Genomic DNA, 25,830 nt, shown 5'->3' with positions numbered 1-25,830 from the left:
AATGCTTACTTACTAGAAGTAATGGCACTGATTCTATTGGCCTCTTGAAACCAGCACATCAGTCCCAGCCAGGTAATGAGGTTTTGGGTGAAGGAATCTTACTTTTGTGCAAATAGGTTTAGAACTCTGTTTCAGGATTCATTTCTGTGAAGCAATTTAAGATTTCATTTCTTAATTTTAAGGCAGAAAAACAATCCCTTAAGCTGCAGCTTGAACGCATTGAAAAGGATCTGCAGCTGAGCAGTGAGCAGAATACACTCTTAAGAAGCAAGCTACATAAAGCTGAACGAGAGATCAGTGCCTTGACAACTAAAGTAAGTATTTTGATGCTGTCAAGACAGATTTTTCAGAGATGTTACCAGAACCATTAGCTATGAACATACCTTCCAACCAACCATTTGGAGACAAATTGTCTCTATTACATGGCTTTATTTCTCTCCTTTTTCATAATTCAGTGTTTGAAAAGCCAGGTTCTTATTCTCTTTGTATTTTTCTGTTGGCATGAAAACATAGCTAGCATTTTGTTTTTGGCACTGTTCCCTGAAGCAGTAATGACATCTACAAATCACATTTAATACCACTTACTATTGTGAATATAGGAGGTTGTCTTATGCCACATCAGACTGTTGGTTGGTCTAGCCTAGCGCTAGTCAACTCTGAGAACTACCGGTAGTTACTTGAGGTAGCAAACTGTTTCTAGCCTGCACCTCTTCAGCCAGTAGGTGGAGACTTGTATGATAGAGAGAATGCTCTTTCGCACATAATGTTTCTCCATACAAAAATTAGAAGTTGGAGAGAGAACTTCTAGCCTAATCTTTTCCTTGATATGTTTGTTCTCTGTGTGAAGGATAAATGTGCTGCATTCCACTTGCATGAGTGGAAGTTCCTTGCATGTGGAAGTGGGAGCAGTGACTTTTTAAAAAATCCACCTTGGTTATTAAGATGTAAGGCATGCCTTCTCAATAGTTATATAAACAAGAAATTGCTGCATCAAGTTAATCTAAATAGCCAGTACTTTCACTTGCGATCTCAAGATTCTCACTCTTTAAATGTTAGTGGGCTTTTATTTCTCAGATGGGGAGAATTGTACTTTCATGTTTTCAGCCTGAAGCTTGTGCCAGATCTTACCTGTGATAACAGCCTATTTCTTAGAAAGCACCTTCCCCCTCCATCTCAATTCTGTTTGGGAAAGGGGGGAAAATAAGACTCCTTGCAGCAAGTCTAAGCTGCCTAAAGAGAAGGGTTGGGGATGGGATCCAGATTAAGATAGTTGTGCTTAAGTCACAATGTGACTTGATTTTAGTGGGAACTAATTTGGGGGACGTGGGTGGCGCTGTGGGTTAAACCACAGAGCCTAGGGCTTGCCGATCAGAAGGTCAGCGGTTCGAATCCCCGTGACGGGGTGAGCTCCCATTGCTCGGTCCCAGCTCCTGCCAATCTAGCAGTTCGAAAGCACATCAAAGTGCAAGTAGAGAAATAGGTACCGCCCCTGCAGGAAGGTAAACAGCGTTTCTGTGTGCTGCTCTGGTTCGTTCTGGTTAGTTTAGAGAAATTATTCCTCATATTATTCTGTTTTCTTCCTTCCATGAGGGCAAAATAGAAACTATGTTTTAAAGCACAGAAACACAAAAACAGAAACTGGGTAACCACAAGATGACTGTTGGAGATTGTAGAAATGATAAACTGTGATCTTTCATCTTAACGGCCTTCTATGTACGCTGATACCTGCAGCAGTAGCTATTATTAAAGAAGCCAGGCATCCATATGATAGAGAATGGAGCTGCAACTGCTTCAGTGTGGAATAATTCTCATTGTGAGAATTAACATTTAAGTATAAAGGAAGTATATTAAGGAAGCCCACTTCTCTACTGATCAAGTCCCCCCCCCCAGTCTCACGCACAGTGGCCATTTTACCTCTTTCTCCTGGAGGAAGAGGCAGGCCACCCACATGCCCCACCTGTGCCAAGGTGGGCACTGGAGGAGGCGGCGGCTTTGGAACAGGCAGAAGCTGCACACAGTGATGCTAATTGTCTCCATGGCTGGCAGTTGCCTTCTTCCTCCCCACCTCTTTTCCGACATCGTAATATGCTGCCATATCGTGACGTTTAAATGTGATACAACACAGGCAGAACACGAAGGCACAGAAAAAACCAAAGTCTTAATGTATTAACAGGAAATAAGGTAAACGCAAAGTACAGGCGATACAGGGTGGATCAGCAACGACGCAACAGATAGGTTGCCGGCGTTTAAGACCTGTTTTGCCCAATATTGGGCTTCTTCAGTGGTATCTTCTTCTTTCTGTTCTTGTAATACATTCAAGTTAAGTTCGTTAATATTTAAACAAAATATCTGAATTGGTGTTTGGACAAACGAATTTGTACAAGCAATACTTACAGTGAAAGTACAGTTTCTTATTTAGGCTTAGGCCACAGAGTTTTCTTGTTAATTTTTCAAATTCACTAACAACAAAAATAGAATACTGATTTCAGTTATACACATTATTAAGAACAGATATCTAAACCAAGCATATCAGAAATTAAAGCTTACACATTTTATATTCTTTGTATTCTTAGTTAGAATGTGTTATTTTAATATTATATTCTTTGTTAGAATTGAATAAGGTGGCCTAAGCAAGATTGCTCTGTTTGAGTCACACATACACAGGAAACTCCTTCCCGGGAGATAAGCAATTAGGGAGGGAGAGGCAGAATTCAAGTACTGAAAAGACCGAGTTGGTGTATGATTAAATGAATACTGAAAGATCAAGCTCTGAATTGAGGCCATGCGGTTGTAACGTCTTAAGCATGAAAATCAATTTGGTTTCTTGTTGCCTGAGAATCTTTAAAATATCCTGTTTATGGTATTTTTCGTGTCCATGGGGTCACGAAGAGTCGGACGCGACTAAACGACTAAACAACAAATGGTATTTTTTAGGGGTATACTGCCAGATGCAAAAAAACATGAAGTCCGAATCACTATGCTTCTTTTGTAGGAAGTGAGATGTGAGGGGGGCTTCCATGACTTGGTTACGGAAGCACAATATCTATGTTCCCCTATGCAAACCTTAAGGGGTCGCGTAGTGCTTCCTATGTACAGTTTGTTACAGGGACACCTTATGCAGTATACAACATTCTTAGAATTGCAGGTTGTCATCGAATTAATCTTAAAGGTGAACCAAGTGTGTTCACTCCTGATCTCCTTAATTGGCAAACTGTAAGGACACAAATTGCAGGAGCCGCACCTATAGTGGCCTTTGGTAATAATAGATGACGGTTCTAGGCAATCTGCTTTCACCAATTGATTGCGTAGGGTCCCTTTCTTTCTAAACCCTAAGAGCGGGGGATCTTTACAGCCAGGAATGTCTTCCACAATGTGCCTGTGTTTGTATATTATGTTTCTGATATGATGGGCTAGGGGAGTGAAATCCATCCCCATAACTAAACAGGAGGATTTTCTGTTGGTGTTGTCAGGTGGTGTTGCAAGTAACTCTTCCCTGTTGCGACTGTCGATGCGTTTGTATGCGTCTTATATAATGTAATCAGGGTAGCCCCGATTAGTAAGGGCTTCTCCTAGCTTGTGAGCTGCATTTTGGTAGTCTTTCTCGACAGTAGCATTCCTTTTGAGCCTGATTAATTGTCCGTACGGTAGATTCCTTCTCAAATGTGATGGGTGGCTGGAAGAATAATGGAGTAGGGAGTAGCGATCTGTTGGCTTTTTGTAGGGTTTAAATTCCAGGGAGTTTTTGTCGGAAATGTAAACAATTACGTCCAAAAAAGGAATTTCTTCGTCATGATGGTGGCAAGTAAATTTTAAATGGGGATCCAGAGTATTAACCCATTCTAGAAATGCTGTGCACGTTCCTTCAGATTTAAAAATTATAAACAAATCATCTTTTGATCAAAATAATATCCTGTAAGTAAGGGTTAGATCCAGAATAGAAATATTTGTTTTCAAAATCAAACATATGAATATTGGCCACCGAAGGGGCCAGAGCCGCTCCCATAGCGACACCCTGAGTTTGGAGATAAAAGTCATTTTTATACCGGAAGAAATTATTTTCAAGAACAATGTCCAATAATTGGATTAAGAAATGATATGGTGGATTTTGTTCTTGTCTGGAACGTAATAAATTCTCAATGGTTCCTCTTATACCATAGTTACAAGTGGAATGTTGGTATACAGGGAACCTACATCTAGGGTTGCTAAAATAGCACCTCTAGGGATGGGAACATTTTCTAGTTTAGCTATGAGATCTTTGGTGTCACGGATATATGTGGTGGTTGCAGTGGAGTGTTCAAATAGAAATGAGTCTAGGTACTTGGATAGTGGTTCAGTAAGTGAACCAAACCGCTGAGACAATAGGGCGGCCAGGCGGAGGTAAAATATTTTTATGGATCTTGGGGAGAGTATAAAAGATTGGGACCCGTGGATTTTTGCAGAGTAAGAACTCGGCAGTCTGTATAGAAATATAATCTAATGCTAATGCTTCATTCACTGTGGTTCGGATCAGGGTAAAGACTTTAGGGGTGGGATCATTGTTGAGGGGTGAATAATATTTTTTTATCGGACAATTGCCTGATAATTTCCTGTTCATAAATGTCTGTGTCCATTAACACGATTGCCCCTCCCTTGTCCGCAGGTTTGATTGTAATCGAGCGGTCACTTGCCCATTTCTGAATTAATTCTTGTTGTTCTTTAGTAATATTATGTCTAATGGGAATATGCCGTTTTTCCAATTTGTCTAAGTCTTTTATAATTTCATGGTGGAAAGCTTCTATCCTGAAATCCTGATTATGGGGGATAAATGTGGATTTGACTCTGAAGGGAGTGCTCTCATCCAAGCTGTGGCATTTAGCTGGTGGTGTATTGAGATATGGAAAGCAGATATTGCACAGCCCTACAGGTAACCACTGAAAAGGATCTCCAAGATGGTTTGGAGGGCAATAGCTTTGTATGCATCTCCAGGTAGGGTGCAAGAGAGCCCTCTCTGTAATCTTGAAATGTCACTGCCAATTACTGTGGACAGTTCTGAGCTAAATGTAGCAGTGGTCTGACTTGGTTTAAGGCAGCTTCGTATGTTCCTGATCAGCAGTGATACAAAAACCAACATTTTTAACTAGAATAACCATTGATGACAGGTAGACCATGAAGGGATGTGGTCAAACCTTGTGATGTGTAAATGACAAATGGAGCTTCCTTTTTTCCTTTAAGAAAATCAGTGTCTTAACTATAGTTGCTTAATCAAATACTAATTCTTAAAACATTTGTAGCTTCTACACAGTAGCGGATTGTGATTACATTTGACATTGAAAAGAGCTTTCTCCTACTGCTTAATTTTTAACAGCCCTATAATTACTGTACTAGGAAAGTTTAAACTAGAATTTCAGTTCATTTCAGACAATAATTGTCTTCAATGTTTTGATTTTTCTATTGAAAAAACAGTGTTACTTATGTGGCAGGAAGACAGCTGCTTCGGTTTTACATTGTGTTGGGTTTGTGACGAAGCACGTTGAAATTTCTTTTCCAAGGTTAGCTGTGTGACATATAAGAGATAGATGATCTGCCATAATACTGAGCCAATTATACCAGGTCAGTGATTTTAATGGCATAGTTAAGACTAGCACTTCTCTAGCATGAAAGCTTATGTTGTCGAGTGACAGATTGCCTCGCAGAACATTGAACTCAGTAAAAACAGCAAGTTGCCAAATTGTGTGCTTCCTCTGTGTCTATTTTAAAATCTCTTAAAACACTGTAGAAGTTTTAGACATTTGAATGCTGGCCTTTAAGGATGCTCTTTTATGTTATCACCTTTGATTACCCAGTTTAGTAGTACAGGTAGGTCCCAGCTTCTGAACAAAATGTGTCCCCAGGAAATCACTTGTTAGAAAGCGATCGCATAACAAGCTGACAATTTCCATTCTTTGCTATGGGAATATTTCTAATCTGTGGTCTCTCTTCCCCTTCTGCAATGGTTACTTCCTAAAATGGCTACTGCCAACTACCGGTAGCAGAAGAGAGACAAAGGAAAAACTGAGTTGCCCAGTCTCTCTTGCTCTCTGATTTGTCCACTCCCCTCCTTGCACCACCACCATTGTTTCTACCTGAAAATGGCTGCTGCCGACCAGCAAAGCACAAACTAAGGAAGTGGGCAAACTGCCTGTTTGGATATCTGAATCGGTCGTTCACACAGTGAATTTTGAGCATAATTATGTTCAGATAACTGAATTTTGGATAACAAGTGTTCTGATAGCAGTACCTACAAGTATTGTATCCTAACTGATCAGCACAGCTTGGAATGGATTGAGTGCATTTCTCAGCAGTGCTCATTAAAAAAAATAGTATTCCCACATGGGTGTATAGTATTTTTATTTGAAATGAGGTTGACAGTTTCATTTAAACATTGACCTGAATGCTTAAGCCACTTGGAGCCAATTTGCATGGCTCCAGGAAATAGGTTTTTCATGTGAAATTGGTTTGCATGTGTCTATGTGCACAAGTATGTGCATGCAAGCAAGCCCTGGTTCAGACAAAAAGTTTTCATGTGAGAGGCGCCTTGTTACAGGTTGCATATATGTATCAGGTGTACATGTGTATCAGTTATTACCTAGTCACAGTTCTTATTAATATCTGTTGCAAGTTAAATAATAGCAGATTGGGGTATTCATTAATAATTGTTTGAAATTTTATCTTAAGAATTTCCAAATAATATTTGTGTGTGCAAAAGAGAGGTGGAGACCCAGCTCCTGTTAAATTGGGTATAAGGAAGGTGCTGATCACTGAATGCAGTCTGTTACAGATACATGGCACTAGATTCCCCTATTTAGTCAGACATTGATGAACATAACCTGAAAGCTTTTATGGTCTACAGTATTTTTAATTTTTTTTCTGTAATTCCCTACTTTGGGAATTAATTTATTATCTTTAATATACTACCTTTCTACCAAGGCACCCAAGATGCCTGAAAGAATATAGTGTTGGGGTCTGACAGACCTCTAGGTATGGTGTTCCATTGTGTGAGTGCCACTGTTGGAAAGGCTCTGCTCCTAGTGGTTGCCCTGCCACCTCTCATTTGGCAATGACACCCAGAGCAGGCTGTATTTTAAATGGTTACCATTTTAAAAATATTTTTCATAAATCATTTCAGCTACCATATTTCTAGCTTGGGGAACTCCTATGGAAGTAGGAGAAAACCTCAGAATCTTTCATCCAGAAGAAGATAGGAGGGGTTCTTGCATGATTTTATCCTCCTTAAGCAGAAAGAGGCGAAAAACTGTTCTGATCAAAACTGGAAATTGATAAAACATTATCTTCTATAGGTTGAAGAACTTAAGCATTCACACAAGTTAGAAATAACAAACATCAAGCTGGAAGCGGCAAGAGCTAGGACTGAGATAGAAAGAGAAAGAAACAAGATTCAAAGTGAAATAGATGGTAAAACTTTATTACTTCAGTGATTTGTTATTGCCACCAATTATAGATACAGAATTTTGTCTTTGAGAAAAGTTTAGAACAGTCCAGTAAGTACTGTCGTGCAGCCATATACCTTTCACTGGGATACTTTCATTTTAATGTGTCACTTTCAATAAGCTGCCATGGTTTTTGTCTAACATGTAGCCCCACTGCACCCAGCTATGTGCTCATATACCAGTAAGCTGACATAACAGAAGTAATCATGGATATAATTAGTGTAATTCTTAAATTCAGTAGGGACTTTTCGCCATAACTGTCATAGCATTGTGAATATTTAATTTTTACATTTTTAATGTCTTTTTCTGGGGTTGGAGGGATATTGTGGCATTTTTATGATAAAGTAAAACATGAATATATTCTTTTTTTTTTTAAATTTTAACCTTTATTTCGTATTTTATAATTACAAACGAGATCATAAAACATATACCATAAATCATAAATTATATATCAAAGTTACATAACAAAATCGTAGAGCATAAATCAATGAGGTAGAAAAAGAAGTAGAAGAGAAAAAAAAGGAAAAAAAGAAAAAAAGGAAAAAAAAAGAAGAAGAAGAAAAAAAGGAGTATAGCATATATATATACTCCCATGCATATGTAATATGTGTGCATACACATATACATATACATACCAGATAAAAAACAACACTTACATAAACATAGAAATATAATACAGATTAAAAAAGAAAAAGAAAAAAAAAGGGGGGGGGGAAAACATATTTCCTATTGTTTGAACATTGCTTCCCTTTATCAGTTCTACTTTGTCCTGCTTTATCTCTATCCCCGCATTATCTACCAAATTAACATTTCCTCCATTAATTACCCATTTGTTATTCATCCTATATGTATTTTACTCAAAGCATATCACCAAACTTGTGTTTATTTTCTCCTTTTTAAAATACTCTTCAACATATTTCCATTCTGCTTTACTTTTCTGTATCGGGATATCTCTAATTGCTGCTGTCATCTTTGCTAAGTTCATGAATTCCACTAATTTTACTTGCCATTCACCAATTGTTGGTACTTTCTCTCCTTTCCAGTTCTTTGCTATAAGAAGGCGAGCTGCAGCACATGCATATAATAATATATTTTTCCTATCGTTAGGGAAATTATCTGGCACCATACTCAATAACATTATCTCTGGTTTTTTCTCAAATGTAAACTTAAGCATCTTTTTTAATTTTTCATACACATTGTTCCAAAATTCATGTATTTTATCACACAGCCACCAGCAATGGTAATAATTTCCTAATTTCTTTTTGCATTTCCAACATTCTTTCGAATTAGTTTTATAAATTTTTGCTATCTTTTCCGGTGTGAGATGCCACCTGTATATTATCTTCATCATGTTCTCTTTTATATTTGAACAAGCTGTAAATTTCATGCCTTCCCTCCACAAATTATCCCATTGCTTTCTGAATATCGGTCTTCCTAAATCTTGTGCCCACCTTATCATTGTACATTTGACTTCTTCGTCTTTCAATTCCCACTCTAACAAGTGGCTGTATAATTTTGCTAATAGTTTACTTTCATTATCTAACAAGATCTCCTGTAATTTAGATTTGTTATCTATAAAACCAATTTCCCTGTGCTTGTTTAAAAGACTCTGCATCTGATGGTATTGCAGCCAGCTCGAACACTTATCCTTGATCTCATAATACGGTTTCAATATTAATTTCCCATTTTCCTTAATCAATAATTCTTGATAAGTTAGCCATCTTTTATCATAAGTTCTACTACCGTGTTTCCCCTTTTTTAAGACGTAGTCATTATATAAGCCATAGCAGGATTTCTAAGCAATTGCGCGATACAAGCCATACCCCGAAAATAAGACATACTGATAGACCCTTCACCCAGTAGCAATAACCCCCCTCCCGCCAGCCAACCCCCCCTTAAAAATATCTCCATTTTGCTGTCGCTCCACAGACACGTATTTCCTTTAAAAGCTTGTAAAAATGCACTGAAGAGCCGTAGCTGCTGGCTGCCGAAGCCTCGTGACCTCCGTGAGCGCGTCTGTCTCTCTCTCTCCCCCCGCCCCCTGCATCTCTCTCTCTCTCTCTCTCTCTCTCTCTCACACACACACACACACACACAGAGAGAGAGAGAGCACCCACCTCTCGCTTCCCCCCACCTTTCCCTTCCATTCTATGCGCCCACCCCTGAGTTGCCTGTTGATTTCCTCTTGACGGGAGAGGGGCGATTGAATGCAAAGGCTGTTTTCCCTTTAAGGGAGAGATCTCCGTGTGCGCGTCTGTGTCCTCTGTCTCTCTGTCTCTCTCTCTCTCTCTCTCACACACACACAGAACCCACCTCTCGCTTCCCTCCACCTTTCCCTTCCATTCTATGCGTCCACCCATGAGTTGCCTGTTGATTTCCTCTTGACGGGAGAGGAGCGATTGAATGCAAAGGCTGTTTTCCCTTTAAGGGAGAGATCTCCGTGTGCGCGTCTGTGTCTCTCTGTCTCTCTGTCTCTCTCTCTCACACACACACAGAACCCACCTCTCGCTTCCCTCCACCTTTCCCTTCCATTCTATGCGTCCACCCATGAGTTGCCTGTTGATTTCCTCTTGACGGCAGTCTCCTGTGTCTGATTGTTGTCTCCTTGCAGCCTTCCTTTCTACCTTATGCTTGCTTGTCTGTGGAGCTGCCCCTTTAAGGATTTGTAAGTAGTCTGGATCGCAGTCCTTGCCTTGGGGACTTTTTTAAAAAAATTAAGGACTTTTTCCTTCTTGCTGTTTGTGAGCACAAAAGTTAAACTGCCGGTCCTAGCTTCCTTTACCCACAAAATTTTACCTTGCTAGCTCAATTGCTTCTTAATTGCTACCATTTACCAAGTCAGCAATCTTAATTGCTGTTTAGCTGGCTTCTTTGTTCTCAGCAGGTAGCTTCTTTGCTATCAGTGATAGCACTACAAAGTTCTGGTTACAGGTAGGTAGCCGTGTTGGTCTGGGTCGAAGTAAAATAAAAAAATTCCTTCAGTAGCACCTTAAAGACTCATACCAAAATAAAACTTAGTTGGTCTTTAAGGTGCTACTGAAGGATTTTTTTTATTTTAGCACTACAAAGTGTTACATTGTTGGAACTTAAGTCTTGGGCAGCTGGCTAGTAGAGATCCTTATTTGCTTTACTATAGGCTACTGCTAGGACTGTATCACACAGATAGATTCCATTATACTGGTTTAGATTTAAGAAGCTCCAGTGTAGCAGATTGCTATTAAGTGAGTCCCCACATCAGAGGAGAGAGAGAGCAGCCCTTTGCGAACATCCCAGGGCTGGGGAGAGAGGGCTGGGCCAGGGACGCACACCTCCCTTCCCTCAGACTCATAATAAAAATACGAGTAAGACATCCCACCAAAAATAAGCCACCCTGTGGTTTTTTGAGAAAAAAAAGTAATAAGACGGTGTCTTAAAAAAGGGGAAACACGGTACATACGGCCGTCATCTCTAAAGGTGATGTCCACCAAGGCGTTTTCGGTTCCAACAGGTGTTTATAGTCCATCCAGATCTTTAATAATGCTTTTTTGAAAACGTGATCTGAGAATTCTTTTGGGTTTCCTCTCTTTTCATTTAATAAATATATGTGCCAGCCTGCTAAATTTCTAAACCCTTCCAAATCCAAAATTTCTTTATCTTCCAATTTTATCCAATCCTTGACCCAGCACAAGCCTGCCGCGGCATAATAGATCTTTAAGTCTGGGACTCCCCACCCCCCTCTTTCCTCAATGTCAGTAAGTAACCTAAATTGAATCCTAGCTTTTTCCCCCTCCCATATAAATTTACTTAAATCCCTTCTCCAATTCTCGAAAACCTCTTTTTTATCTATAATAGGAAGCATTTGAAAAAGAAATAACATTTTGGGTAAGACTGACATTTTGATTGCCGCAATTTTGGCTGAGAATGATAATTTCAAATTTCCCCATCTTTCTAAATCTTTTTTAATGGATTTCCAAATTTTTGCATAATTATTTTCGAATAAATTAATATTATTTGTTGTTATTTCAATTCCTAGATACTTTACTTTCTTCACGATTTCCCACTCTGTTATTGCTTTTATCTCCTCTTCATCTTGTCCTCTTATATTTTTGACCAATATTTTAGTTTTTTTCCAATTTATCCTTAATCCTGCCACCTCTCCATATTTTTGTAGCGCCAATTCAAGATTTTTTATTGAATCCTTTGGATCTTCTACCATTATTACTACATCATCAGCGAATGCTTTAATTTTAAACACATTGTTTTTCACTTTGATCCCTTTAATGTTCTCATCCTCCTTTATTATTTTCAACAGGCATTCTATTGTTAGCACAAACAGGAGAGGAGACAGTGGACACCCCTGGCGTGTCCCCCTTGACACTTCGAATTCATCTGATAATTCCCCGTTGATAATTAATTTCGCTACTTGCCTTTTATATATTGCGTTTATACCTTGGAAGAATTTCCCCTCTATTCCTACTTTCACCATCATTTTTTTCATATAATTCCAATTTACATGATCAAAAGCTTTCTCTGCGTCCAGGAATATAAACGCTACTTTTTTCCCAGGGTTCCAATCCAGAAACTCTATAAGATCTAATACAATTCTCACATTTCTGCTCATCTTCCTTTTTGGTAGGAAACCCTGCTGATCTGCTCCTATAATTCTACTAAGAATCCCTTTCAAGCGATTTGCTAAAATTCCGGCGAAAATTTTATAATCTGAATTCAGTAGGGAGATGGGCCTAAAATTTTCCACCTGATCATTACTTTTATCTCCTTTAGGTATTAACGTTATAAACGCCTCTTGCCAGGTTTTGGGGGTGACGCCATCCTCCAATATTTTATTTACTAATTTTTGATACATCCCTTCTAATTCTGATCTGAATACTTTATAATGTAAATTTGAAAGACCATCAGGTCCCGGTGATTTTCCTATTTTGAGTTTACCTATGTTTTCATGAATCTCTTGTATTGTTATTGGGTTATTTAAGATTCTCTTTTCTTCTTCACTTATTTGTGGTACTTTACAATTTTTTAAATATTCTTCTATTTTCGCCTCCTCTACCTTCCTCCCTGTATATAATTTCTTGTAATATTTCACAAAGCATTTTTGTATGTCTTCTCTTTTAATCCAATTTTCTCCCCCGTTTCTAATATTTGTAATTGTTTGCCCGTTTTGTTGTTTCCTTAACCTCCATGCCAATAACTTCCCAATTTCCCCCCCGGCTTCAAATGTTCTCTGTTTTGCCCATTTAATTTTCTTTTCTAACTCATAACCCATTAATGCTGATAACTCATTTTGCCAGATTTTAACTTGAATTGCTGCTTTCTCATTTTTAGGGTTTTTAGCTAATTCTTTTTCTCCTTCCTCTATTTTCCCCTTAATTATATTTAATTTTTTTTCCCTTTCTTTTTTTATTTTGCTTCTCTGCTGTATATACATACCTCTTATAAATGCTTTACCTGCATCCCAGACTGTTTCTAAGCTCATACCTTCTGTTTCATTAGTTTGGAAAAATTCTTTTATTTCTTTCTTCATTTTGTTTACAAAATTCTCATCATTTAGAACACTCTCATCTAGACGCCATCTGGTAAATTTCTTATAATTATCTTTTATTTTCAACATCACCGGGTTGTGGTCTGACAAAGATTTTGTCATTATTTCAGTTTTCACTACTTTGGAAAGTAAATTTTTAGATACCCACATGATGTCAATTCTCGACGCTGATTTTTTAGACTCTGAATAGAAGGTGTATCTTCTCTCTCTTTCATTTCTTAGTCTCCAACAATCTACTAAATCAAAATTTTCCACGATATTGAAAAACACACCTGGTAGTCTCCCTTTATTCTTTTTCTGGTTGCTTGATTTGTCTATATCCGGTCTCACTATCCCATTAAAATCTCCTACTAGGATTATTTCTTCATCATTCGCAAATTCTCCTATCCAGTCATTTAACTCCTTAAAGAAATTTATTTTCCCCCCATTTGGCGCATAGACATTTATTACCATGACATTACCATTGGGGAGATAGAGTCTCGTTCCGACCACTCTCCCTTCCTTGTCTTGAAATATTTTTTCTGTTTTTATTTTATGTTTAATATATGTTACTACCCCTCTTTTCTTTTTTGGGTCTAGCGAAACAAATTCTTCCCCCAATTTTTTATTTTTCAAAACTCTTTCATGTTTTCTTGCAATATGAACTTCTTGTAGGCATATCACATCCCATTGGCTTTTTTTCAAAACATGCTCTATCTTATTCCGTTTAAGTTTATTATTTAAACCGTTCACATTCCAGGAAATAATATTGAGATTCATTCCTTTATTAATATTATAACACTTTCCCAATCACTAAAATAAATTTCACGAACTTGCAAAGAGTTTTAAACACCAAGGAGATATCAATTTTCCCTCAAACTTCTGCCTTATCTGCTTAGTTCCTCCTATTTCCTCCCTCAAATCTAAATAGGTCTTAATAATTGTTTATGTTTAACTAAAATTTAAATTCAATTATCTAAACACGCTATCAAGCAGAAAAATACAAAAAAAGGTAAAAAAAAAAATAAGATAAAGTAAACAACACTATAAAAACCCTTCACTACATTTAAACCTTCAGTTATCCCTCGATTTGACCCTCTTCTTCGTTGTTCTCCTCCTCCTCCTTTATTTAAGTATAAATAATCATGAATGGATGACAATTCTCATTTAAGAGAGGGTTCACACAATTATTGCAATATGAGAATATATTCATGTTTTACTTTATCATAAAAATGCCACAATATCCCTCCATTAATGCTCCCATTAATGCCAGTAGAAATAGTGTCTAATTTTAATTCTGTAAATGCATATGAAATGCATTACTGGTGAAGTTTGAACACATTTAATTGTCATTGATTTTCCCACAGGTGAAAGTTAAACAGAAACTTAACCTTCCTTCTGAAACTTGTGGGACATAGGCTGCAATCCTGTGTGCGTGTACCTGGGAGTAAACTTCACTGAACCCAGTGGGATTTACTTCTGAGTAAATATTCATTGAAGGTTCTTAGCCTAATTCTATAATACTTCCCTAAAGCTACACTGATTTAAGTAGTGGGAAAGTTGTAGGCAAAGTTGTACTTGAATGTAAGAAAAAGGGTAGCTTACGTGAGTGAGCAACAGATTCAGTTTTATCAGCTTCTGTGTAATGATTTTCAGAGCTTTCAAATACTGCAAATGTTTAAAAACAGGTTTACACTCAGATAATGAAATACGTAAGAAAACACTTGAGCAGCACAAGATGCTTTTAATAGAAAAGGATCGTGAATTGGTACGCAAAGTACAAGCTGCAGAAGAAGAAGGCTTCCAAAAACTTGCAGCATTACAGGAGGAAAAGTAAGTATGTTCTTGTATGTTTTCTTCTCTTGCTCAAAAAGAGTTTAAAATTGTAGCAACTTCCCTGCCTATGAATATAGTCATTGTGCATTATGTTCCAGCTGTAAAATTGCTGCTGCTAGTTGCTATTGCTACAGTGGACAGGGTGTTTTAAACGCATCTCACATTGCTTCAGTATCCTGAAATCACTCTTGCCCTGTCCAAGGAAGCTGCTGAATTAGTTGTGCCTGGCTATGAAATCTGAGGAAAGGAGCTTGTGCTGTTTCTGCACTAGTCATGGAACACTGAAGCTATACCAGCCAAGTAGAAGTGTTCTCTCTCATATATATATGTTTATATATGTGTTTTTGTGATACGATTTAAAAAACAAAAATCTGTTTTTCACAGCTCTTAAACACTCCATAATGTTTCAGGTTAGAACTTGAAGCCAGATTATCTGAACTGGAGAAAATCAAAGTGGAGCAAGATACTCAGAGGCAGTTGGAAAAGGATGAGTACAAAGAGAAGTTATCTGCTCTGCAGGTGGCAGAAGAATCCAGCAGAAGGGAAATAAAGGATCTTAGGTAATTTGTAGAGGTTTTAATTCTATTTAGGAATTGGAGTTTTTAACACTTTATCAGAAAGTGTTATTGCCTGCTGAACAAAGCCCTTGACACTTCACTGCTTGTGTCTAAGCTGGGCAGATGTTTTTGTTTCTCTAGAAATGGGTTTCTAGAAATAGGTATTTAATTGGAAGACCCTTGTTTTGCACCATTTTCTTTGCCAGCTCAAGCATGCTGTTGCCTAAAGTTATTCTTGAAACTTCTACATTTTTCACAATTACACAATATGTGTAGCTGTACATATATTGTATTGTACGCTATAAAATACAGTGAAGAAACTGATAACCATTGTATTAGATTTTCTTTTTATATCTTATACACACATATATTGCTAAAAGTTGTTTGGAACCAGTCCTCAATACATGCATTGTCACTCCCATTCATTTCCTCAACATTCTTTCTCTCCTGCCCTTCAAGTTTGTCTTTCCAGTTTCAATATTCTCTAAACATTCTATCTGTTAAGAATTTTGGTTCGTCTTGTGAACTTTTTATATATTCAACCATGAATTCATACCCATTTACACTCTGATGCACACAACACAGTGAAAATCAAATGAGTCAAAGAGAAGGTCACAAGGAAAAGAAAAGGAGAGATTAAAAGAAAAGTGGGGAATTCAAGTCAAGCATAGCAGCAGGTGGTCTTCAGTTTTGTTTCCTTTTAAATTCTTTATCTGTCAAAAACATCTGTACCTCTTCTTTGTATAGTCAAATCCACTTAACTCTTCATGACCAGGTGTCAATGTATGTTTTTATACTATATTTCCAATATGCAATAATAGCCTTAATTTAAATGCCAATTTTGCCGTTCTAATCTTAAGCATTTTGTTCCTTCTCTAAGTTTGAAAAAGCTGGGATGTTTCCTAATATCAACACTCCATAAGACCACTTTCCACATTTTCCTAGGACCGACTTAGTATGCTTAGCCACTTCTCAAAATTCAGCAGTTACTGGACCTTTTCATTATATATGTTTCAAAATGTTTCCCTGTCCCCAACACTTCCAACAGGTATTAATATTAACCCACCATTTATTAAAACATTCCATTGGATGCTCAGTGCATTCTGTGCAGAATATTCTGCCGAATTAGTCTTAAGTATATATCCAAGCCTGAGAGAGGGACAATCTTATCACATTCATAAGCTATTCTGGTAACCTCTTTTGACTGAAGAGCAGGATAAAAATCATTTCAGTGATAAATATAAAGGTAATGCTGTGGAGTCTCTTTCCAATATGCTGGAAATTAGTTTTTCATTTAATTCCATAATTCCACTCTTGTGTCAGATTTTGTTTAATTTAAAAATGCCAATCTAGTGTAGACTTTTTAAAAATCACAAATCCTACTTTGTATTCATTTATAGGCTAAAGATTCAACAGCAAACTATTCATTCTGAGGAGCTTGAAAAAGAGAGAAGTGAAAATGCTAATCTAAAGGGGGTAAGATCCAACATCATACTCTGTCATCTTCTCAAAATAGATCACATGACTTTCCTGGTTTAATTGTAGCCGCTTGTATTGAAACCAGCATATGATAACAGGTGTGCTTGTCAGTAGTATCTGGCATGCAGATGTGCATTGCCTCTGAACAGGCTTGTTTCGTTATCATGGCAAGTAGCTGTTGTCTTATTCTCCATCACTCTCTCCTGTTCCTTTTTAAAGTGACTATCATCACATCTTATGGCAGTGAATTTTGGAAGTTAGTTATGTGCTGTGTGAAGAAGTGCTTTCTTTGTCCCAACAAGTCTGCCAAACATTTAACACTGGGTGACTAGAGTTGTTTTCCTGTGGGACCAATTTGTATAGGTGACTCCTCCTACTTGCTCCAGGAAGCAGGGCCATGCTAGATTGTCTTTAATGCACCTTCTGTGGAAGGCACTAACGTACCTCCAGTTCTTTATCATGCTCTGAGAAAACAACCCCCACAGCTTATTTAATATACGAGCTTGCAGCTGTATGCATATCACTGAAAAATAATACTTTTAAAAGATGCAAAAATGGCACACGGGAAAAATAAGAAAATGGCACAAACATGGCATGTGCAGGGAGGGCTGCAGGAGAGCAGGAAAAAAATGGCCAGCAGCCTTAATGAGAGTGTTTGGGTACAGAAGAGGCGGTTGGAGAGGGTGATCAGAGGAGGCCAGAGAGACTTGTGGAGAGGGTTGGAGAAACAATGGAGGCTTTTCAAGTGGTGTTCAGGGTGGCTTTTTAAACCGACTGCAAGTAGGCACTCATTTGCAGATGTCTGCAGTAAATGCACAGGTGTTGAGGGAGTAGGATCTATGGCACATTGGGTTGGGTCCTGTAGTGTGGCTCCACTTCCTATTGTTCACATGTAACTGCTACAGTTGAGTGATGTGTACATAGGGCTTATATGCTGTTTGGTGGGACTTCTAGAGCTTTGATAAATTATTTCATCTATCATTTTTATGTTTCTTTTGCAGCGCATCCAAGATTTGCAACTCCAAGTGGCTTCTCTGTCACAGTCAGAGAATAATTTTCTAGTTTCCAATCAGAAACTGAAGGAAATGATGGAAAGATTAAAACATGAATGTCAGAATGCGAGAAGTCAAGCAGAAAGGGCTCAGTTAGATTCAGAGAAGTATGATTTCATTTTTAATATTTTGCTACTGTTGTCTCAAGAAAGTAAAGTTCTGTGGAGAGTAAATGGCCCCAGATGTTTATCTTGGGTTCAGTTGCCTGTCTTATGAATTTTATCTATTATGATAGATTTGAAATGTGAATTAATTATTTCTTGGTTTACCTACTTATTTGATCGAAACAAAAAAGAAAAAAAAATTCCTTCCAGCTACTGGAAGGAATTAAAACTTTTTTTAAAAAATGTTTAATTTTTGTTTCGACCATGTCAGACCAACACGGCTACCTACCTGTACTTATTTGATAGCACTGATAACCTGAATGCAATCCCATGTACACTAATGTGGAAATAAGCCTTATTAAGCACAACATGCATAGGAATGTGCTGCACATTAAGACGATATACGTAATGTTGCCATAAAAACACATAGATTCTCTAGGTAGAATTGTGACATAAGGATTTATTAACTAATTATGTCTTTTCTGTAGCAGGAAAGTAATTTACCTTGTTCCATTAAGTGTGAATGTAGCCTGTACATATAGCCATGTACTTAGTTATCTCTTAATCTATCGTCTGCCTCTCACAGGAACTCACAATAAAAACAAAATACAGTATGATCACATCTTGCACACAATTAACTTGCACAATTTTATTCTTGCATGGTTGAAAGTTGGCTGGTTGAAACTGCTTTTGTATTGTACTTTCCTGGTGCAGAAAGAGCTTTTAAAATCTCTGGATGCTTGCTGGGCTCTTGGATGCTCTTGCAAGATCTCAGGAACTCAGGTGGCTCTGTGAGATCTCAGGAGAGCATCCAGAGCCTGGCAATCTAAAAGTTCTCCGCCTTGCTTGGAAGGTAAGGTTGGTCAGTTTTCTCTCTGGATGGATATTTGAACTCACAGGAGCCTTTACTTACTTCTACTAATTCATTTATAAGGCCATATAGAAGTGCCCCAACGTACAGTTTTGTAAGGGCTGATTTAGCACTTGACATCCTGCAAGTTTCAGATCACCTTTCCCATAGGTATGTCTGGGTTTCATTTAGCCATGTGCGATATACTCAGCACATTCATGAATGAGGTGATTAACTGTGGATTTGATATGCAGGGCAACCATTTTTTTCCCCCTCCAGAAATTTGGAAGACAAACATGTCGAATGGCTAGAAGAAAAACATAAACTTATTCAGCGTATTACAGAGGTAGAACAGAAGTATGACCAAATGAAAGAAAAATTGCACCGGGCAGCAGTTGCTCAGAAAAAGGCATGTCACTTACAGCATATATCTGAGGGAAACTTTTTCATTCTGGGTTAGCTAAAATTATGCTTCTATAACACGATTCTAATTGTAGCCAACATAATATTTGTAATTTGTAAAACAAAATATTGACCTCTATTGCTGAAAGCTTTTGTTTTAAATGGCAAAAAGAAGCTGTGATAGCACCGAGAAATACCCCTAGTTGTGACATCTAATTTTTGTTTGTGGATAGATATTAACAGCTACACACCAAAGGTAATTAGATTTTGAAAATATGTAGCTTTTTTTTCTCCCTCTGTGGAAAAATGCAAAAGTGTTGCAGAAATGTTTTCACAGCTTTGCAGAGTACCAGTGACCTTTCTTTCCTTCTCTCCCACACACCAAATAAATTAACAGAAAAATTCAGTGACAGAGGAGAGAAAGAAGCACAAGGCTTTGTCCCACTACTTGATGCCCTAGTAGGATGTGTTGTTCTTTCTGTTCCTCTTTTCAGTCAAGGTCTCTGTTTGCATCATTCCTGCTAGCCTTTCCCACTTTACAAATGATGCTTGTAATAAAATGACAATAATTTTGTCTCTCTTTTGGCAATCAAAGTAACTCCAAATGGATATGTCCCCGCCCCCAATAAATACACCAATTTTTCAAATGCTTCCTCTTCCATACTTGATTTTTTCCCTTATTGTAAGCATGTTGATGTGCTCAGTATTAAGTACCTCCTTCCCAATGAATATATGTAACTAATTTGATAATTTGGGGATAATACCCTGTTTCTCATATTTTAAGACATACCCATAAAATAAGCCATAGTAGGATTTTTAAGCATTCAAGGAATAGAAGCCATACCCCGAAAATAAGACATAGTGATAGGCGCAGCAGCAATGCCGGCCACGGCAGGAGGAGGAAAAAAATAAGACATCCCTTGAAAATAAGCCATAGTGTGTTTTTTTGAGGAAAAAATAAATATAAGACATGTCTTATAATATGAGAAACACGGTACTCCAATTGGAGGATGTGGGTTAGAAAATGGAATGCTGCATTGGAGGTCAACAATCAAATGAATGTTTGTTTCTCTAACTATACATAGTATTTGCCCTATTTGCAGAGGAAGACACTTAATGACAAAAAGCAAAAGAGGTTACTGGAGAAGATAGAGCTGTTGGAAGCCAAGAGAGAAGAACTGGAAACGGAAAACCAGGTGTTAAATAGGTACATTGAGATCTTGCTTGCTCTTGAATTTTGCTGTGTTTTAGAGACAGAATTACTGTCATCATTAAGGTTTAACATTGCTTTCGACATACAGTAGTACCTCCGGTTACGTAACCCTCTGGTTACATAAACTTCAGGATGCAAAAGTGGCAAACCCGGAAGTATTTGACTGGGTTTTGCTGCATGCACAGAAGCAGTCCTCAGGTTGCAAAAACCTCAGGATCCGACCGGATCTCCAGAACGGATCCTGTCCGCAACCAGAGGTGCCACTGTCAATTCTTTGCTGCATCACTTGAGATGGCGTTGGTGGTAAAGTTTGCATGTTTGAAGACAGTGTCCTGTTTGTTTCACGTCTTGATTATTTTAGGCAGAATGTTCCTTTTGAAGAACATATTCGCCTTCAGAAAAGACTAAAGGATTTGCAGAGGAGACATAACGAATTCCGCAGGTTAATTCTGTTTCCCAACATCCCAGTGCTGAATCAAGTAGGCTTATTGTCTTCAACTCCGATACCTGGAGCAGAGGCATCCTTCCCTTTCTTGCCGGTAGGTGATAACTTACATGGCCGTTCTCAAAGAGATGGTTTAAGGTGGTGATAACAAGAAAATGAGCTTGTAACACAGGAAGAAGTGTTGAAAGATTAAAATTCGAAGCAGGTTTCTGAAAGTTTTGGAGACAGTATGAGAAAATATATAAAACAGCCCCAAGGTAGTCTGTGGTGGACTAGACCCAGAATTCAAAGAATTACCTTAAGCAAAGCCAGTAAGAGTTTTTACTTCATTGCTTTAAACATCAGAGTTCTGTGTTCTTTTTATAAAAAAATGCTTTGGGAAGACTTTTGCTTTCAAAAGTTGTTCACCATATTACATGGATATCTGCTGTTTAGAGAAACAGAATCCCAACACCCTCTCATTTGGATTATGGACTATTTTATATACAGGTTATATATATATAGGTTTCATATTTAATTTTTTTTAAAAAAAACAACAACATTGACTTAGTGAGGCGTACAAAAATATCTAAAAAGTAAACAGAAGCTGGAAAGGCCCAAGCACAACATCAGATTGCGATGAAAGTGTTAGTCATAGAATATCTCTAAATGTTAAACATAATGGGTTGCTTCTTAATTTCAAGGAGGAACAACATCAAAAAGAGCTTTCCCTGCTTCGCAAGCGCTTGGAAGAACTAGAAACCACCCAGAGGAAACAGCTGCAAGAGCTTGAGGCCTCTACTGAACGAGCTCGGTCAGTAATAAGCACGGACTCGAACTCTGATAGACATAAGCTTGTTGAAGAGTATGGTCTACCAGCTGGGGATGCCAAATAAACACTTGACTCTAAAGCATCATATACTTTTTGTCCTTTGCCAAAAACACACGCAGAAGTGCCTTGAAGTAGAGGATAGACTGCATCATTTTCTATATTTTTAATTGATTGTTTTTTAAAAGTTACAACAGCAGTAGAATTCAAGAAAAGAATGAGGGGTGTGTGTGTGTGTGTGTGAGCTCTTCGAGTTTAGATTATAAGAGGAGATCCATTATGTTGTACTAAACCTTTTTTTTCTAACGACTTTTCTCAAGTCACTTAGGGAGTGTAGTAGCTGTGTGGAAAAATCCCCCTTTCCAGTTTGATCATGAAGTTCTCCATAGTACTGTGAGCTTGAGGCTGGCATCATGCAATTAAAAATACTGAAACAACCCAGAACATTATTAGTTGAACCCTAACAACTAAAGGCAGGTAAAATTCTGGGAATTTGATCTCTGCCTTTATAAAGTACTTTATTTTCTGCACTTTAATATGATTATAAAGGATATCAGAAGTAACAATATTTTAAAATGATTATGAATTATGAATATATGCTTTTTACCTTTATAGAGAGATGTGTGTGGTGCAAAACAATTTTTGTTTGTTAACAAAAAAGTGAACAAATCTATTTATTATAATATATTTTTGTAAAATCGACTTCCTTGTTGTGTGTTATTTAATTGCAGCAGTGGTGTAAGAGCACTGATTTTCTTATTTTAATACAGTCTAGGGGTTTTTTGTTCCTAAAAAGTGCCCTTGATTACCATGCAAATAATTTAAAATGCATCTGGTTCCTTTTCTTTGTGTAACAGTGAAAATACAGCTTTTGTGATGGCATATGTGTTGGAAGTTGCTCAGAGTTTCATGCTATTCACCTAATGTCATCCAGTTTTGGGTTCTAATGGGGAACAAGCCATGCAGGGGAACAATCATTTTTCTGGTGGTTCTAGATATTATTTCAGATATGAAATAACTTCCTCCTACAGTTTTGGAGACAGACTCAAAACTGATTGTAGATGAACTATGGTGGCTCTGCCCCTCCCTGCTCTAATCTATACAACTCTTGTCAAGCAGTCCTGCATGACAATTCATTAAATTAGTTTTCACAAGCGGTTTGGTTAATCTTAAAACTATCAGGTAATCACAGAGAATCCAAAAGCTATAGTTATTGTTTTTGGCTGTGGTGAATTTATGCTAGTATGTCTTGAGTAATTGGGTCTAGGGAAGAAGTGGAAGATTTCCTCAACAAACTGATGTCTAGTGGATGAAGAGATCACCTCAATTCCTGAGTCATCGATTAACAAGTAAAAGGAATATTCACAGGTAATCTCTGATTCCTTCACATGCTGTCTGTAACTTGAATATCAAAGTGCCATGTATGTTGAAGTGCAAATATTAGAAGGCGGCAATAAGGTCTAGAACGTATTCTAGGCATACTTTATGCACCAGGATATATGATTTTAGAACAGCTGTGTCACGATACTTGTTTAGCTCTGAATAAGGCTGGGCCTTCTTAGGTTATGCATATAAATAGGGAGTTATTTCCCAACTGGAATCTTAAGTCAGACCATTGCTTTGTATAGAATACCAGCCAGATTCCAGAAATTCCAAAATTGTGATACGAACCTCCAGCTGAGAGACCAGAGAAGAATGGAGAAATGGTCATTTCATGCCACTCTAGCTTTCCTTTTGTAAAGCAGGGATTTTGCAATAAAAGTCTGACATGTGTTCTAACTTTGAGTTGCTTTGAAAAGTTGAAGTGTATATATAATTAAAACTACAAGTTAAACAAAAAGACAAGTTAGCAAAGTAAACAACAAATACTTTGTATTTGAAATAAACATCTCATGTAAATATCATGTATTTTCCATCAATGCATTTTTATACAAATGTCTCATTTTCATAGGAGTTATTAAGATGTATCATGATCAGATGAAATATTTACCTGCAGACATCTGAAAAATAAGTTTTGATTGTTTTACGCAGTTTACAATAAGTGTTATGCTTTCAGCTGTAGATTGTCACAAATATTTCATTTCACTATTTAGTTCCTCTGACTGATGCAAGATATTACCGTACAGTTATCAAGCCAATCAAAGGTCCTACAAGCAACAACACAGCTTGACACCTACATTAGTTTCATAAGTTACAGTTGAGGTTAATATCAGATGAGCACTTTACAAAGCAGTTCTGCCATGAAAAAATACCTGCAATGTTCCTGGTAAGACAACTATCCTATAGTGTTGACCACTGTTTGTGACTCTTCCCACTCATTTGTATTGCCTGGAGAAGTGACCTGCAAATTTGCTTCCCAATGCCAAGATAGTTGTATTAATTTCATTAATTGTAATGTTTTGTGAATGTAATGCTTTTTACATACACTTAAGCTTTATTGTGATTGTCACAGTCTGCACTTCTAGCATTTCTAACCTGCCAACTTAGCATAACACTTCATGCTTCTGCTGAAATGGATGGTGGGCCATGAAAGCCAAAGACTACTGTAGCTACCCCAGCTGGAAAACACGCATGTACTTGCAAAGCTACGTAGAATTTATTTTGGTAATCCTTCCATTTATCTAGAATTTTAAAAAATATGAACAACTGCAGGTACAAAATAAATCAGAGCACCCTTTTCTGCCTCAGAAAAAGGGTCAATTAAAAATACCTTAATACTTAGTGGTCCCTGAGTTTGTTTTGAAACTTATCTGTTGTCTATGCAGGGGGAAGAAATGCTTAGAACATAGATAATGCTGGACACAGCTATAGCAATTGAAAATTTCAGTGGGATGTGAGCCAGCCAATCCATTCTGCATGCTTCTCCACAAGAAGGTATGTAAAGTGTCCCATATCATTCCACGTAGGTTCCAAACTGTTTTCTTGGAATGCTGCAAATGACCTCAGTAGGCCGGGCCTCCTAGATCCAGTGGTTATGCTTCTTTAGGCTGCAGCACCCAAGTATCTGGAACATACTGCATGTTTGTGCTCATGTGGAACTTAGAGAAGGAGGTTGTCTCAGTTCAATGAGGTAAGGAAATTATTTTGGCAAAGTAGGCCTTTGGAGCACTATGCTGAAAATGAAATTCAAGCAGGTTGGTTTTATAGATTTGTGGCTCAGGGCCTTTTTTAAAAAACCAACAACAAAACCCACATCAAAAGTGCTTAAAACACTGCCAAAATTACTTAATGTAAGATGCTCCCTGATGCATCAGTCTGAAGGTCTCTATCAAGTGCAGCATCTTGCTTCCCACAGGCAAGGGAAATCTGCACATGGCAGCAAGCTTCCAGTCCTATGTGCCTGGCTGCATATTTACATCAACAATGTAATGTTTATCCAGGCTGCTCTGAGATGCGTCTTCGGTGCAGCTAGGGATGCTCATTCCCATCTGGACTTACTGTTGCATACTATTAATGCTTGAGGAGAACTTGATGCTTTGAATGTTCCACTGACAGTAGCAGTTTTTAAAGTTCATACTAGCTTAGTAAGGGAGCAGTTGATTCATCTGAAATCCACTTGCATTTTTTCTTTTCGTCAACTAAGGATTTTATATACAGCAGCTGCTTCTGTGCTTCTTCCAGCCCTCGTTCTTTCTCCAATTTATTCAGTATCTATGGAAACAAAAGAAATGTGTGCAGCCTTATTTTAACACATTTTTTCAATGTCACAGTAGCTCTGCTTGAGCAAACCACATTTCCTTCTAATGCCAGCCTATGCATCTTGTTATCCTGTGAGTGACAATAAACTTATAAAACACTTCCTCTGACAAGAGCTACCTAAATTAAAAACCACAAACATTAGTAAATGTAAGCCCAAATTTATGTAATGGTAGCAGCACAATATGAAGTAAGCATATCAATGTGCAACAGTCATGAGGAAAGACACAGCCAATATGGGAAAGCTGTCCCGTCCCCCAGTGGCATAACAAGGGCAAAGCAGAAATTTGTATCAATAAAATGACCACATCCTTTATTCCAAAGCCACAGACTGAAACATTTTCAACAGTTGTAAGAATAGGGTGTGATTTGAAGGGGCATGTTTAGACTAAGATGATTAATCAGTC

General features: G+C 37.7%; 2 protein-coding genes across 3 annotated transcripts in view; one reads left to right on the top strand and one right to left on the bottom strand.

Annotated features, from left to right (window-relative positions):
• CEP83 (centrosomal protein 83) overlaps positions 1-25,830 on the top strand; it is a 51,085-nt gene that overhangs the window by 15,789 nt on the left and 9,466 nt on the right. Inside the window, exons 7-17 of one of the 2 annotated variants that reach the window (XM_060279703.1) lie at positions 183-314; positions 7,317-7,431; positions 14,670-14,814; positions 15,228-15,377; positions 16,775-16,850; positions 17,855-18,012; positions 19,139-19,268; positions 20,365-20,468; positions 20,836-21,013; positions 21,603-23,095; positions 23,821-24,601. In XM_060279703.1, the coding sequence (XP_060135686.1) occupies positions 183-314; positions 7,317-7,431; positions 14,670-14,814; positions 15,228-15,377; positions 16,775-16,850; positions 17,855-18,012; positions 19,139-19,268; positions 20,365-20,468; positions 20,836-21,013; positions 21,603-21,794 (1,380 nt within the window). In that variant the 3' untranslated portion in view covers positions 21,795-23,095; positions 23,821-24,601. Of the gene's footprint in view, positions 1-182; positions 315-7,316; positions 7,432-14,669; positions 14,815-15,227; positions 15,378-16,774; positions 16,851-17,854; positions 18,013-19,138; positions 19,269-20,364; positions 20,469-20,835; positions 21,014-21,602; positions 23,096-23,820; positions 24,602-25,830 lie in introns of those variants that run through there. The other variant, XM_060279704.1, reaches the window with a different exon arrangement.
• PLXNC1 (plexin C1) overlaps positions 25,244-25,830 on the bottom strand; it is a 63,749-nt gene continuing 63,162 nt past the window's right edge. The window contains exon 31 of the mRNA XM_060279702.1: positions 25,244-25,378. Within this exon, the coding sequence (XP_060135685.1) occupies positions 25,244-25,378 (135 nt within the window). The remainder of the gene's footprint in view (positions 25,379-25,830) is intronic.

This window comes from Zootoca vivipara, chromosome 10 (genome assembly GCF_963506605.1).
Source record: "Zootoca vivipara chromosome 10, rZooViv1.1, whole genome shotgun sequence".
Lineage (NCBI taxonomy): Eukaryota > Metazoa > Chordata > Lepidosauria > Squamata > Lacertidae > Zootoca > Zootoca vivipara.
Note: the sequence above shows the minus strand (reverse complement) of the source record. Positions and strands in the feature narration are given on the sequence as shown.